At 38.9% G+C, this 16,176-nt stretch overlaps 2 protein-coding genes across 6 annotated transcripts in view; one reads left to right on the forward strand and one right to left on the reverse strand.

Moving 5' to 3' along the window:
* The window catches only part of LOC122073826, a 20,767-nt gene continuing 4,591 nt past the window's right edge, over positions 1 to 16,176 (forward strand). Inside the window, exons 1-6 of one of the 4 annotated variants that reach the window (XM_042638478.1) lie at positions 1 to 354; positions 446 to 553; positions 682 to 770; positions 1,176 to 1,276; positions 3,270 to 3,329; positions 4,278 to 4,473. In XM_042638478.1, coding sequence (XP_042494412.1) covers positions 51 to 354; positions 446 to 553; positions 682 to 770; positions 1,176 to 1,276; positions 3,270 to 3,329; positions 4,278 to 4,362 — 747 coding nt within the window. In that variant the 5' untranslated portion in view covers positions 1 to 50 and the 3' untranslated portion in view covers positions 4,363 to 4,473. Of the gene's footprint in view, positions 355 to 445; positions 554 to 639; positions 771 to 1,175; positions 1,277 to 3,269; positions 3,330 to 4,277; positions 4,474 to 4,930; positions 5,924 to 16,176 lie in introns of those variants that run through there. The other 3 variants (XM_042638479.1, XM_042638476.1, XM_042638477.1) reach the window with 3 other exon arrangements.
* Positions 13,473 to 16,043, reverse strand: LOC122073825 (putative S-adenosyl-L-methionine-dependent methyltransferase Mjls_1072). Of its 2 annotated transcripts, none has more exons than XM_042638475.1 (3): positions 15,434 to 16,043; positions 14,952 to 15,244; positions 13,473 to 14,783 (listed from the first exon to the last, which is right to left on the reverse strand). In XM_042638475.1, exons 1-3 carry the CDS (start codon positions 15,915 to 15,917, stop codon positions 14,616 to 14,618), a joined length of 945 nt encoding a protein of 314 aa, XP_042494409.1. In that variant the 5' UTR covers positions 15,918 to 16,043; the 3' UTR covers positions 13,473 to 14,615. The 2 variants fall into 2 exon arrangements, with proteins under 2 accessions (XP_042494409.1, XP_042494408.1); XM_042638474.1 differs by having other exon boundaries at positions 13,473 to 13,778; positions 14,571 to 15,244; positions 15,434 to 16,036.

The raw sequence follows: 16,176 nt of genomic DNA on the forward strand, positions 1-16,176 counted from the left end.
AATATGTCCAGGCGTCGCCTACGCTGTAGCGATTCGCGTTCTTGTAACGGATGAGGACATATGGATATGGTGTTTGCGCTCCCCAACCCCATGCGTCGTGTTCGTCGTTGGAAAGAGTCGGAAGATCCACAATGGCTGCCGGAGTCTGCCTTATCTCATCTGCACTCAGCCGCCCCCGCGCGTTCCTTCCTGCCAATTCAACCCAGGTGGCGGTGAAAGAAGAGCAGCAATCGCTTCGAAGCTCTCCATCTAAAGTCCAAACTACTCGCCGAAACGTTTCTTTACTGTCACTGCTCGCTGTAATCCCCTCGCTTTATCAGCCCCTTTCCGCCTCCGCATTCTCCATCGGATTCTGTACAGGCTCAACATCACTTTATTAATTTCTTCACTTCTAACTCGCCCTTATTCCTTAGAAAAGTCTTGTTGATTCCTATAATCCACGCAGCAGGACCCAAGGAATGGCTGAAAGAGCAGAAGAAGAAAGCTTCAAAATTCCTCTTGGCCCCTATTGATGCCTCACGAGAGAGCCTCCACCGTGTCTACCTTCTATTAAGTATGTTCTGTTTCCTTCGTTCTGTACTTTTTTTTTCTTTTGGATTTACTTGTAGCTTTGAGCTTAATTCTGTCAGGTTTTGCCAGCGGCAAGTGATTTTGATTATTTGAGCGTGGACTTGGGAGAAGTTCAGGGATTACTTAGGTCTGCTGCAAGGGACTGTGTTCCACAGGAGAGGAATTCGTTCGTGTCGTTTCAATCTAATACGGGAGTTGAGGTTTGATTTCTCTTTTTTAACTAGGGATTTTTGCTTGTCAAAAGGAAAATTATACGCTAGCCCTAAGTCTAATCTCCTCATGTTGTTGCGTAAATGTAATGCTCTGTTTGCTTCAACGATTTTTTTTTTTTTTTACCTGTATTTATTGCTAAGCTACGGGAATTATTTCTGTTTCTTTGCTTAATTTATGATGCCATTGCATTTCTAAAGAATTGGTTTCAAGAAATGAATCCAAGGTGCCATGATGTTATTATGGGAGTCTCAGATAATTAGGATAGAGTAGCTTATGGTTTATACTAATAGGGTTGGTGTTTATTAACTTTAACTGTTGTTATTGTATTACTTGTTATTATTATTTATATTATATTGAACCAAGTTCAGATATGATCGAATCATAATGTGCAGGTATGCACATTTAGGTTGCTTGTGAATAATGCATCTTCATTACTTGAAAATAAGAATCCTGTAAAGTTGGAAACTGAAGCTATGCTGGATGATCTTATAAGGTAATACTTGCTTTCCTTCTCTTATTTCTTTCAAGCTTTAGAATTTAATTCATGGATATGTCTCCACCATTTTACTTGTATCCTGTCTGTACCCAACTCAACTATTACCTCATCCCTACTGCTTGGGTGCAACTGTGCAAATTATCTCAGCCAATCCTCTGTAACCAGGGCCATATCTTCTGTTCAATCATAAGCACTCATACCTTCTATTGCTACCTAGGTCACTTTTGGCCTTCCCCTTTTCCTCTCAATGCCATCAACTTGCTCTCCATGATTTCTCAGTATTGCTGTCATTGGTCCATAGTTTTGAAGGTGGTAAGGGGACGGAGGCGTTTGAGGGTCTTTTGGAGCGCCTTAGCGATAAGGCGGGTATAAAGCGTCGCCTTATCGACTAATGCGTTCCTATGTAATTCTTTTATAAAACGAATATATTTAGTTCAAATCCTAGTTGAATCCTATTACTCATATGTTAAATAAATATTAAAGGTTCATATTCATATCAATGTAAGATTTTCATCAAGAAAACAAATCAATAAAGTGAATAAATTAAGTTTATCTTCATCATCATCAATCATCAATCATCAATATTCAATCATCAATCATCATATTATATTAACATATAATATAAATACATAATTACGAAACAAAATTATAAATATAAAGAAAAGAAGACATAAAAAATACAAGTATTTATTATACTTACCTCTATGATGCCAAAATGAATGCCTATGCCCTAAGGTCATCCATTATATTTCTACTCCTATCAAAGAAGAATGAAGCTCACCACTGCCGAAGCAAGCTCACCGCTACCGGAGCAAAATGGTCACCTGGATCAGTGGTTCTTCCTTGTTCCTTGATTCCTTCTCAAAGCCCTTTCTTAAAACCCTTGACAAAATCCAAACCTGTTTGTAAATCGTGTTTTTGTTTTGGTTATTTTTGGTGGAGTAAAGCTAATCCCATACATCTCAAGTGTTAACAAAACCATACACCTACCAGGAAAAAAATCTATATTTGGAATCTTCATTAAGTAATTTTAAAATGTGTTTTAAAAAAAAAAAAGAACTCCATAAGGGGGAGCATTGCCTTACCATCTCTAGACAGCATCTTTATTGACCTTCTCTTATCTCATAAGTTATTTTTGCTATTCCCAAGTTTTGCGCATGCATCTATTTCTTATTCTTATATAGTGTCAATCATCCATCTGAACATTCACAGCTAAGACACATGAATTTCATTGTTATTATTCAACAACAACAACAACTCAGTCTTATCCCAACTCAATGGGGCCGGCTACAAGAATCCTTGTCCTCCAATCACCTCTATTTGAGTTCATACTTGGTACTTTGTTGTTGTTATTATTATTATTATCATCATCTTCACCCCACATTTTTCTCCTTTAAGCATGGTTGGTTGTATAGCCATCGATAAAACATCACCTTCAATTTTAGTGTTGCATGTCATTCAGTCATAACTTCAGCAGTGTTCCGACACTTTGTGCACCCATCCTAATTCTGTGGGAAACATCTTGTTAATCTCCCTTCCCTGTGGGTTATAGAACTGAGATAAAGAAAATGGGCACCCCCTTGGTCATCAACTCTTAGCTGCTCCCTTGATTTTACTTCTTTTATGTGACTCAAGTTTTCACATGAATTTGGAAATGCAACGCCTCTTGATTGCCATATTTTGGCACAGGATAATTGACTCCAAGGCCAAAATGCCAGTATACGTGTTTGTTTTCTGTTCTTTTTCTATCTATTAGTTGCAGATGCATCGATCTGTTTGTAACATTTTAAGGGGACTTTCTGATGCGGGCTTTGGGTTTCTAATGTCAGTTTTGCATCAGTGTAGTTCTTTGTTTCATTTGATGAATCATAATTTTAGATGTATTTTTCTTAAAACAGTTTTGTGCTTTAGTCCTACAATTTCTTACAGAAGTTTATATGTCCTGATTGTACTTTGGTATTTCGTTCTTTTCATTTCTTTGTGATTGCAGTTCTTTTACCTTCCTTAATGGTGTGATTGGCAAAACCGATATTCAACTTGCCTCTAACAGGTACATGATAACTTTTGAAATCCAAAGGACCTATATATTACTGTATTAGTTGGTCGGGTGAATGGATTGACTGAGTATTTCCTTGAAATTTTAGATTAAATTTTTGAGGATTTAGTCTTCTAAAAGCTTTCCATTTTGATTGTGGGCTGGGGATCTGCTTATGTGGCACAGTGGCTGAAAAAGGCCAGGTGGCAGATTTGTGGTGGTCACTGTGCTCAGGGCAATGTTTCAAAAGCTAAAACCAATTCGACCTAATCATGATCCCTATCCGGTCTGGATCAATCTAGCGACCTACTTTACCTTTCAAAACAGAAAGGTTTCATTTACCCATCCAGAAAGCCTTTCCCATTCAAGCAACCTTCCCATCTGTGACCAATCCTTTTACAATTTACTGAAAAGACTGGTTTAAAATTAGAAGGGTTGATGAGTGGAAGAGAAGGAAAATAAGTAGAGGAAAATTGTTTGCCTGAAGAAAAAATAAATAAATCAATTAAAGATAGGAGGTGCTGTTTGTATGGTGGTTATGGGAGCACCTAATCCCAATTAATGTTGTTTGTCTTAGTGGGCTGAACTTTTGATCTTTTTTGGGTTGGGGAGTGGGAGAGTTTTTGGGGGAAAAATCCAAAAACGTTAGTGGCTTATGTTCAAAAATAGTCCCACTATGGGCCTAATCCAACAGAATCCAAGCAACTAAATCATTGTTGGTATTCTATACTCAAAATTTTGTGAAACCAAGTTGATCCTGTGGTTTTCTGGGACATATGGTTCTCTGTTGCAAACCTATTTTCTGGACCTATCTTCTGCAAATATGTTGGTTATGAATTGATGAGGAATATGGTGCATTCTTTCCTCTCTCCTTTGCTGCCAAAAGCTTCCCTGAAGCGTCAGCAGGTTTAATAGGCTCGACATTTCTTATTTAATATCAATATACTCGTCTCCGTGCTGCAGACAAAAGGTTGCAGATGCACTCATGAATACGTTATCTTCTCTGGATAAGTTTGAACAGGGTATTAAGGATTGTCTTGAGATCTGAAATTAGCTCCCATTCTTTTCTCAGTTAAAATATTTCTGTTGTATAATGTGCCTGGAGGTTTTGTGGATGCTTCTGTTTTATTGAAGGAAAAGCTGAAATTAGGTTCTGTAACATGGCGCTGTTTTGTATCTTCGTTAATTTCTATCATATCTTTGGCTCGTCTTTGTCAGGGGAAAAACTGTGTTTGTGCATTTGCAAAGATGCTGTGTGTGTGTGTGTGTGTGTGTGTGTGTGTGTTTTAATTATTATTATTATTAGTATTATCATTATATACACATTAAAAAATAATAATAATAATAATAATTTAAACAACCCAGCCTTATTTCTTGGCATAGACCAGACTGAAGTAGTTGGATAAATGTGATTCTTGTAATTGAAATATTATTGGAAATGACTGTGTTGGTTGCTCATTAGTTTCTGCATGGTTTTTCATCTGGGTCTTGAATTTTAGACATGGTTGTTCCATATTTGAATATGATTGTACCTTTGATGTACATTTTCTTTTTAGTCTACGAGGGGAAGGAATGCATTTTAATCTTAGATTTTTTTGGTTCTCTCTCAATCCCAGAGGATGTTTGTATCATTCTTGATATTGTTATTGAGTGCAAACGTCTCTCAAAGGAGGACGGCATTGTGAAGACATAAAACGAAGTACAATCTGAAGATCCTCAGGATACTAACTGCTGACTTCATTCCAAGCCTGAGGGCCAAGAGCTTATAAGTGCCGAGCTAGGGAATAGATGATCAGGGCAAATAGAGGCAACTGGCAATTGGTCATTTAATTTAAGGAAACCCAAGCACTTGGCCTTTGGGTGTGAGGCCAGCGTTGCTTCTGTATATATCAAGAAGCACCTCATCCTTCCCTCATCAGTAGGGGAACAAACCTCTCCGTGCCTGGAAAGGGTGACGTGCTTGTGGACAGACATAAATCCTCCTCCATACTTCTATTAACAAGCTCTATCCAAAGTTTGAAGGTCAGAATTGACATCTTAAAAATTCTTGCATTTCCTTACTTCCTGATCTCCCACACAAAGATTGCATGTGAAGATAAGTGCTCTCGTTACTTCTTCTCAGTCAGTCCTGAATCAGTTCCCCAAGTGAGCGCCTACTCCACCATTGGCCGACTAGGGTAAGCTGCCATTCTCACTGAAACACAAGAAGCAAACCAAGCTATTCCGGCATGGTGCATTCCAAGAGAGCATGCTCAACAGATTCGTTACCCTGTCCACAACAAAGGCATGATTTTGTGTTGAGCTATTCTTCTTTGCTTAAGATTTACCTGAACTCCAACAGCATTTGAACTCTAATGGCATTTAGACAAGATTTCCAGAAGAATAATTGAATTTTTAGGAGCACTTTGGAGCTCTATTGAATTTTCTAGACATTATTTGGAAGATTGTTTGCCCTTGCAGCAGACTTGCAATTCTTCTTTTTCTTTCCCCTCCCCTCCCCTCCCCCTCCTTTTCTTCTTCTAGTCTCCTACTAGAATGGTGACCAAATCTTTAATTTTTGTCACGTGTAAATAACTTTTGGTAATAATAGAAGTGGCAAAATGAATAAAGTTACTACTTCCCACTTCATTCACCACTTTGGTGACAACAAGAAGTACCTTTAAGTAGTTGCAATATATATTTCATGCTACGAAGCCGAATGATATTGACGTTGAGGCTATGTTTGTTATGCATTCTTGAAATCGATTTTGGGTCTAGAATGCATTATGAATTAAGAAAATAGAAAATAGAAAATAATTAATAATTGGGATTTATTATACTTTCTATACCTATAATCTATTCTGAGAGTGTATATCAAAACACTTCAATATTGCATCGTATCACAACATTTGCGTCCTGTTATTAGGCATATAATAACAAGGCATCTGAAACTTATGAATAGGTATGGTCTTAGAGGGCAGCCCTACCTAAGCCCGAGGTTGGTGGAGTGTTGCCTGATAGAAGATCTATTAAACATGGAATGTTACTGTGGAGACACACCGCATTACCCCACTTTTGCTACAGATTTAGATCCTCTCAGTTGGGGGGTAGCTGGAGAGGACCATTAAGTTCTTTAGCGTAGTTGCTAGGATATACAGTGACAAGATAAAGATAAAATTCAAAATAATCAAAAGAAATATTAATCAAATTATCTAATGAAATAAGCTCTTCTTTTAATTTTCTAATAGCAAACATAATACACGAAATCAAAGTTAAGGAATACAAACTTACATAAGAAACTTCAATTTATAGACTTGAACATGAACAGTTGTGGATAGCACAATACTTGAAATGTTTACAGAACACTCACAGAATTTCCAAAATACAGAACACTCAAACTAATCTATCTTTCTATTTCTTTGCATATTTCGTGGTGTCCTCAAAGAATGAAGAGATCTCCTTTATAGATGGAGGACACCAAATTACAATAAATTGTGGTTAAGGGATGCTGATGGGCCTTGATGGAGATGGCGTCGAATGGGCATCTAACCAACCGAGTATGACAACTGAACAACCTCAAGATAAGGTGTTCTTTTTTGAAAGAGGGTACACCTAATAAGGTGTGGGGTGTGTGTTAGAAACTGATAAGCTTCGGCCGAAAGTTATTTTGTTCGTAGTCCAGGTGTGTGACTAAAATAAGCCACGAAAAGATTCTCTGGCATTTCACGTGAGAGGACCCACTGTTTTCCAGAAGAGTCTTAGTGAGGTGAATTATTAAAGTGTCCACCTGTGACACTCACTATAATACGCTTATAGTGTCGCGTGACGCATGCCAAGACGTCAGTCTGACTAAAGTGGCACTAGGTGTGGATGCTTGACACCTGGCAAGAATCAGAATAGCGTGTCTGGTGATCCTTACTAGGCTATGTTGAAAGAAAATGGTTTGATGGTTCTTTCATCTGAAGAATCATTTCTTTTAAAAACCATTGACCAAGTAAATGATCCTATAACTAAGGCTCAACTCTTCCATGAGTATATCACCTTAGAAAAGGATAATACTAGGCCTAGCCCAGTTCCTTAAAAACCTGCGGTTCAAGATTATAGTTTTAAAACTATAATCAATCGGGCTAAAGCTACTTCTCACACCCGAGAACCTACTATTCAGGAACTTCATAAGGACCTCAATGAAGTTAAAACTGAAGTTCGAGATCTTAAACAAAGAATTCAGATTCTTGAACTTTATAATGAAAACAAATTAATTGAGCAAGTCTCTGACGAAGAAGCTTCCTTCAAGGATCTACTAGCAACTCAAAATATAATAGCTAGTACCTCTGCGACTCCTGCTGCAGTTTCTTCTGATGACGCTCAAATCTTAACTATCCAACAGGTTCAAACTCATCGATGGCATGTGATGATTGACATCGTTGTTAATTATGAGTTTAGCCTAAAGACTATCGCCTTAATTGATTCAGGCGCAGATATAAATTGTATTAATGAATGACTGGTACCTTCTAAATATTTTACGAAGACCACTCAAAAATTGGTTACTACTGATGGATATAGAATGCAGGTTGAGTATAAACTCCCTTCTGCTTCTATCTGTAATAATGGACACTGCCTGAAGACTCCTTTTATAATGGTAAAAGGACTCTCAATTTGTACTTCTTGGTACTCCATCTCTATCCCAGCTGTATCCATTACAAATTGACACAATCGGTCTTCACTCGGTGATTCAAAATCATCCTATCACCTTTCATTTCATCGAACCTCCCAAGGTTCATACAGTGAATGAAATCCGAGCTCAAGTTCAGTCCAAAGAAAAGTTCATATACTCTCTATCATCTGAAATCCAACAAAAGAGCATACAACAAAAAATTGAGGACCCTATTTTTCAAGTTCGAGTTTAAAGACTTCAATCAACCTCTAGATTCTCGGGCTCTCTTCGTTTAATTTTTTATCTTATACGAAGTACCCTGGATCCTTCAATGGAAGTATCAAATGACTACTGATGAATTTGAAGAATGGAACTATGTTTCTTATTTGGAGCGACATCTATCTGTCAAATGGTGGGATAAATTTGACATTTCACCATTAAATGGTTCCCGTTTTGTGCCTAAACGAGGCATTGGTGCCAATCTGCCCCTTACACCTTCTTTAACGGCTGCCCAGACGCCTTTTTATAATATGTTTCAAGCTGCTCGGCGTCGTCTTCCGTATTTATCTGATGAGCAGATCCAGGAGCGCATTCTCACAGCTATCGGATTTAATCTTCAATCCGACGACCCTGCCCCATCCTCATCTTCCTCCACTCTTCCTCCTTCGGATGATGGTAGTCAATGCGCTCAACAGCCTGATTATTAAGGCCCCTTGTCAAAAAAAAAAAAAAAAAAACCCCGAGGAAGAGGTCTCATTGCACCCTGACCCAGTGCCGTGTTAATCAGACACGCTATTCTGATTTTTGTCAGGTGTCAAGTATCCACACCTAGTGCCACTTTAGTCAGACTGACGTCTTGGCATGAGTCACGCGACACTATAAGCATATTATAGTGAGTGTCACAGGTGGACACTTTAATAACTCACCTCATTAAGACTCTTCTGGAAAACAGTCCTCCCACGTGGAATGCCAGAGAATCTTTTCGTGGCTTATTTTAGTCACACACCTGGACTACGGACAAAATAACTTTCGGCCGAAGCTTATCAGTTTCCGACACACACCCCACACCTTATTAGGTGTACCCTCTTTCAGAAAAGAACACCTTATCTTGAGGTTGTTCAGTTATCATACTCGGTTGGTTGGATGTCCATTCGATGCCATCTCTATCAAGGCCCTTCAGCATCCCTCAACCATAATTTGTTGCAATTTGGTGTCCGCCATCTATAAAGGAGATCTCTTCATTATGCAAAGAAATAGAAAGATAGATTAGTTTGTGAGTGTTTTGTATTTTGGAAATTTTGTGAGTGTTTTGTATTTTGGAAATTTTGTGAGTGTTCTGTAAACATTTCAAATGTTGTGCTATCCACAACTGTTCGTGTTCAAGTCTGTAAATTGAAGTTTCTTATGTAAGTTTGTATTCCTTGCCTTTGATTTCGAGTATTATGTTTGCTATTAGAAAATTAAAAGAAGAGCTTGTTTCATTAGATAATTTGATTAATATTTCTTTTGATTATATTGAATTTTATCTTTATCTTGTCACTGTATATCTTAGCAACTACGCTAAAGAACTTCATGGATGAGAAATCACTGAGTTGGCTAACTTGCAGGCTAAGAAAAGACAGCTCCTCAGCCTGATAGCTTCCCTCGTTGCCTAAATCCGATTTTCTTTTGATCCTGGTTGTAAATGGTATCAGAGCCAAGTTTGAACCTTAGTTATAGGATCATTTACTTGGTTAATGGTTTTTAAAAGAAATGATTCACCATCAAACCATTTTCTTTCAACATAGCCTGGTAAGGATCACAACTACAATGGGGAATCTGAGAGTTAGACTCAGAAGAATCACTGTCGAACTCAAGTTGAGCAATTTCTTGATCTGAGCTAGACTCGGAGTCTGGCTCAGGGTCAGAAGAGCTGTATAGCAAGACCTTTTCAAGATTTTGCTTCTGAGAGTCATCAATTTCTAAAGCATTGATTCTAGCTTTAGTTCGACAGTTATTCTTATAATGTCCTACTTTTCCACATTTATAACAAACAGGAGGTTTAGTAGGAAAAGTGTTTTGAGGACGAGATTCTGAAAAGCGTTTCTTGAAGAAGCGCTTAGTTTTAGCTTTATAGTGTGTGGCCTGGTATTTAGGCTTGGAAAACTTAGAGAGTTTCTAATGGTTTTTCTTAGAGCCTGGAAGACAAACTTTTTCGAACCCAAATTGTTCATAGAAATCTCAAAGTTCTCTGAATCCAGCTTGTCTTTCTTTAGACAGTTGTTTCTTGAGTTTTAGGTCTGTGCAGAGTTGAAGACCTTCATTGCATATTCAGTAGCTAATTCCCCGTAGGTATATTGCTCGAAGGGAATAGTGCCATTATGCTTTGCCTTAAGTCTATATCTTACCTTTTGAGCGAATAAAGGAGGTAGACCAGAGATGAACTTTTCTTTCCGTATGGAATTATTGCAGTCCTCTTTAGAAAAGACTTTAGCAAAAAAGACGTCTTTATACCATCTATAATGAGATAGTGTAGGACAACGAAAATTCATAAGTTCTCTTATTCGATCAGCTAGAATTTCAGCTGGTCCAACAAAATAAAGAGTTATAGTGTAGACCAAAGTATTAACCGCATCTTCTTGGTCGACATAAACAGTTCGCTGGGCAAAATTACCATCAGCTAGTTCAGTAAGTTGTTGAGGAATACGGGTCACCGCATTTATAATTTGCTATCTAACTTCTTCAGACAGATAGAAATCCCACCAACCACGAAGTTGGCCGAAAAATCCTGTTGCTATCATTTTAGCAACCTCAGAATCAGATGAATGATTGAGTTTTGCCGCTATAGCATACATAAACATCTGTTCAAAAGATTGATGATTTGGTATTCAGGTAAACCATCAATATTCCACTAAAAAATAGTATTACCATCAATCGAAAAATTTACAGGTTCTCCTTCGACTTCAAATTGAAGGTCGACAGTCGAGGGTCGAGGGTAATAATAGTTTGTTGGAGCGGTAGGCAAAATTTTTCGAGCTTTCCTCATAACTTGGTTAAGTTGAGGAAGGGACTTAAGAATCGCTGCTTGTTGAGGTAGCATAGACTGAAATTCTTTCTCTAATAGGTCAATTTCAGAATCAGAAGGTTCGGCCAGAGAAAGAGTTAGGGCCTGTCTTTCTTCAAATTTACTTTTAGATACCTGGAGTTTTTAGAGTCAGGTAACAATCTCATCAAGAATGTTAGACTTAGTTTTCTTTTTTGGGATATCTAAAGTTGGAGGAGGTTTGAAGAGGACAGATTGGTTGCTTCTTGGTTGAGAAGCAGTTTCTGGCTTGCTTCTAGGTTGAGAAGCAAAAGTTGGCCAGAGATGCTCAATTTTAGCATGAGAAGTAGACGGAGTAGAAGCCTTTAATGAGTCTACTATCGTCTCAATACGATCAGTTTGGTTTCCAATAGACTGAAGACATAAATTAGTAAAGTTATTTTGTTCAACAACTTGACTAAGATGAGATTCAGTCAGAGGAGAGGCGGTATGGCTTGAAGTTTTAAGAGGAACAACCATCTTATTACTGCCTATTTTTAAGGCTTGAAAAGGAGGGTTAACAGATTCAAGTTCGATTCCTTCTTTAGAAACATAAGTGGTTGTTACCTTCTTAATCTCACTAACCTGATGAGGGTTAGAGGATTTATTAAGAAGATAAATTTTTAACCACTGAAAAAAGGGCAGATTTATTTGATGAGTTTCCATATGAGAAACCCATTTTTCATGAAGCTCTTGCCGCTCAGAACTAAAACAATAATGCTCTTCAAATAGTTTTCTTTTTTCCTTCGTTCTTAGTGGATCTAAACTCCTAAATTACGAATTTCTTATTAATTTGGAATTTGGGTTCTTCAGTGATATGAAGCATCATAATTCTTGAAGGGGCTTGCATATCAGAAGGGGTTGGAGAAGAAGACCCAGTTTCCCTATTAATTGGAGCAAGAGGAGGCTGGAATTGAGCCTGTGATTGTTCTCTTTGCAGAGGACCATAAACAGGTTGATTAACCTAGAAAGGTGTACGGTTAGTACCCTGAAGATTTATAATTCCATCATAATTCTCATTCTGAACTCTAGTGGTAGAAGCACAGGAAGGTGCTTGAAACAAAAAATATTCAGAAGAAGAAGAAATTACAGAAGAGGTAGATCTTCTTGAATCATTAGGTCTACGATCGAAAGTAATTTCAACATCACCAGAAGGAAGCTGAGTAATGCATGATGGAGAGGTTCTCATGGGTGGCTGAGGTTGAGCCACAGAGGTTAAGGTCCAAGAGTCAAGAAGATTTACTTCTGACCATCTGATACATCGGGGCACAAAAATTGAGATCTTTAAGAATTGGCCTGCCTGAAAACAGACGGTTTGACCTTTTGGATCTATAACCTTAGCATTTGGTGCACAGGTGGTCATTGCCTTGTAATAGATACAATAGATCACTGCAATATTCTGAGTTCCTGGGAGAATATCGTATCCAAAAGTCCTTAAGGTAATAACAACACCATTTAATATATTTGGATCTATGAGGGACATAGGTAAATTTGGTCTACTTTGAAAATAGACGGGTCCTTCACAGAGGCTGGTCTCAATAAGACCCATTAGAGATTCATTAAAATTATTCATTCTCGCGTCTCTTATGGCAGCAAAAACTGCACTATTCAACCCTGGAAGAGTTAAGGGTTTCAAGGCGACCTGAACTAGGCCGATGTGGATGAACTTAAAAATCCACGCTCTCTAGGCCTCTGAATCTGGGAGCTGGTCAAAAGCTGAATTTACTCTTGATCATAAGCAAGAGCTTGAGTGCTTTCGCATGTCTTAATAACATAGTCACTATGAAATGCGAAAGTGCCTTTATGATATACCTCGGATTCAGGTATTTTGGGAATGGTATAATTGTTAATAGCAACTTCAAGATTGCGAAAAACCACTTCTTCGGAATTGTGGACTGTCATTAGTCCTTCCGTAGGTGCTAGCTTCAGAAGATGGAGATCTCCTTGAGCTGGAGCGAAAGTATAAAGCCATAGTCTTTGAGGTTCGAGTCAATAAGGGTTTTGGTTAATATATCCTATTGTCAATCCCGCCTACTGTCAATACTATTTCGCCTTCAAAAGCCTATCTGTGGCAACACGGATGAGTACGACTTGGGTGTAGGTCGACACGACTTGGGTGTAGGTCTATATGACAAAGGGTGAAACACTACCAACTTAATGGTCCTTATTACTTTGGCACCTGTTCAAACTTGGCTCTAATACCATTTACAACCAGGATGAAGAGAAAATCGGATTTAGGCAGTGAGGGAAGCTATCAGGCTGAGGAGCTGTCTTTTCTTAGCCTGCAAGTTAGCCAACTCAGTGATTTCTCGTCTATGAAGTTCTTTAGCGTAGTTGCTAGGATATACAGTGACAAGATAAAGATAAAATTCAATATAATCAAAAGAAATATTAATCAAATTATCTAATGAAACAAGCTCTTCTTTTTAATTTTCTAATAGCAAACATAATACACGAAATCAAAGGTAAGGAATACAAATTTACATAAGAAACTTCAATTTACAGACTTGAACACGAACAGTTGTGGATAGCACAATACTTGAAATGTTTACAGAACACTCACAGAATTTCCAAAATACAAAACACTCACAAACTAATATATCTTTATATTTCTTTGCATATTTCATGGTGTCCTCAAAGAATAAAGAGATCTCCTTTATAGATGGCGGACACCAAATTGCAACAAATTGTGGTTGAGGGATGCTGATGGGCCTTGATGGAGATGGCGTCGAATGGGCATCAAACCAACCGAGTATGACAACTGAACAACCTAATAAGGTGTGGGGTGTGTGTCAAAAATTGATAAGCTTCGGCCGAAAGTTATTTTGTCCATAGTCTAGGTGTGTGACTAAAATAAGCCACGAAAAGATTTTCTGGCATTCCACGTGGGAGGACCCACTGTTTTCCAGCTTAGTGAGGTGAATTATTGAAGTGTCCACCTGTGACACTCACTATAATACGCTTATAGTGTCGCATGACACATGCCAAGACGTTAGTCTGACTAAAGTGGCACTAGGTGTGGATGCTTGACACCTGGCAAGAATCAGAATAGCGTGTCTGATTAACACGGCACTGGGTCAGGGTGCAATGAGACCTCTTCCTCTCGAGGTTTTGTGTATTGCTGGAATGGCTGGAGAGGATCTGAATCCACTGATAGCATAGTGTTGGCATTGATACAAGGAGGGTAAAATGGTCTAAAACACCGAGGACAAAACACTCCGTTGTGGCCCAGTCTACGTAGGTATTGATATCGATATTGGCTGTGGCCAAAACCAATACTACTGTTGAGGGAAAAAGATATTAGAAGAAAGAAGTAGAAGGGAGAGGAAGGAGGAGGGGAAAAAGGAAAAGGAAAAGGGGGTGGGGTGTGGAGGGGTTTATAGAAGAGGAAAAGAAAGTAGAAAGAAGGTAAGCTGATGTACACTTCAATCATCAAGTTGTGAAGCTTGTCCAGGAAACAAAAAATATCCATTATATATATACTTCTCTAGCTAGTTTAAGGATGCATTTGGTATTCCTAATGCCACAATAAACACTGCTGCTAATGCCTACAATTAATTACCTTTGAACTCATGTGTGGTGTCTGTATTTATAAGAAGTTGACCTTCTATGGAATGCTATGGTTGGGTGAGCCTGTGGCCTGCACCAAGTAGAGGCGGTTACATGGAGTTCCATCATCTGGGTGTATTTGGACTGACCTGGGCAGGTTTCTGATCTTGTTGAATAGATTTAGGGGGTCATGCATGAGTCCAAAATTGGCATCTGGGTCTCCAACCTGTGAAAGCTTCACATCAGAAAATCCAAGAGATGGCAAAAGATGTTCAGGCCAGTCACTATAGAAGTGGTAAGTTGACTGGGAGAGTGTGGTGGACGACTTGTTCATGAAGTCAGCAAGGAGGACTGTGTGAGTCAAAGTGCAATTGGCTGCTATGGTCTTCAGTACCTGCAATGCTTGGGGGTGGGAGAGGTAATAAAGGATCCCTTCAAGAACCCAAACTGTATTCCTCTCAGGAAAGAAACCAGATCTTTGAAGCTTTTCGGACCAGTCATCTTCTCTGATATCAGCAGCTACTCGGGTTAGGGATTTAGCTATCATTTTCAGTTGTTCATGTTCATTGGTGGATCCTATGGCTGCTTGTAGAAGAGTGGCCTTCATGTGAAGGAGCTCAGGGAAATCAACCTCAAAAACATTGATTCCTTTCAAGTAGCTCAGACGGTATGCCCTGGCATCCATTCCTACAATTTAACAGACTCTGAATCAAATTTTATATTCCTACTACTTGTTTAGGTACTTGGATAGAACTCATCCTTAAAAGTTAACCTTTAAGGACTAGCATCCAAGTGCATATAAGTCTCCACATTGGGCTACTCATATCTAATGTGGGATTATTAATTGAGAGAGATTATAACAGAGCAATTACGAACCTGCACCCAGTAGAACAACCTGGGCATCTCCACCATTAAAAGAGTTGAGAGCTGCTTCAAGCTTTGCATCAAACCAGAGGGTTCGGACAGCAAGAATGACTCCAGAAACTTCACGGGCACTATTGAGTCGGTCTCTTGTCATCTTCTCATGGAGGCTTCTCAGGTAGGTCTCTCCAGCCAGAACCTCTGCAAGTGGGTCATGGGTCACATGCTTCCACAAGGCTCTCCCGGCCGCCGTCTGGCATGCAGTACGTTGAAGGGAGTCCCATTCATTGTTGATGGTCTCATGGAGTTCTCTAATTGTATCTGATAACAGCAAGTCTGAGAGCTGCAGCTCATGTCTTGCCGAGTCCTCCTCATGTGGCTGTCCATTCTCTTTCCTGGACATGTCTGGTAAGGGCATTGAATTAAACTGAGAAGCCATAGAGGGGATGGAGATTGGAGAAAGGTAAATGCCCCAACTCTCCAATTCTCCAACTCCCATGGATTAATGAACAATAGCTGAGAGAAGGGTTTTGTAGAGAAATGGGAGAAGAGGAGTGGGAAGGAGATAAGGAAAACAGAGCCACACATAACCATCGTTTGGAAAACAACCACTAACGTAGCCAAGCTCTCCACCAGGATAGATAAGGAGAGGTATTAAATGATCCATGACATACATGACTTTTTTGGAGTATCAGTTGTCAACCTCTTAGTCCTTTTCAACTGAATTACAAGAGAAAAAAAGGGGAGGGGGGGGGGGG

This window comes from Macadamia integrifolia, chromosome 3, assembly GCF_013358625.1.
Source record: "Macadamia integrifolia cultivar HAES 741 chromosome 3, SCU_Mint_v3, whole genome shotgun sequence".
Lineage (NCBI taxonomy): Eukaryota > Viridiplantae > Streptophyta > Magnoliopsida > Proteales > Proteaceae > Macadamia > Macadamia integrifolia.

Bases quoted from the DNA above. Each gene is read 5' to 3' on its own strand.
- LOC122073825 (XM_042638474.1), bottom strand. From the start codon at position 15,917: ATGGGAGTTGGAGAATTGGAGAGTTGGGGCATTTACCTTTCTCCAATC. The intron at 15,245-15,433 runs GTTCGTAATTGC...GTTAAATTGTAG, and splicing joins GGTTGTTCTACTGGGTGCAG to GAATGGATGCCAGGGCATAC.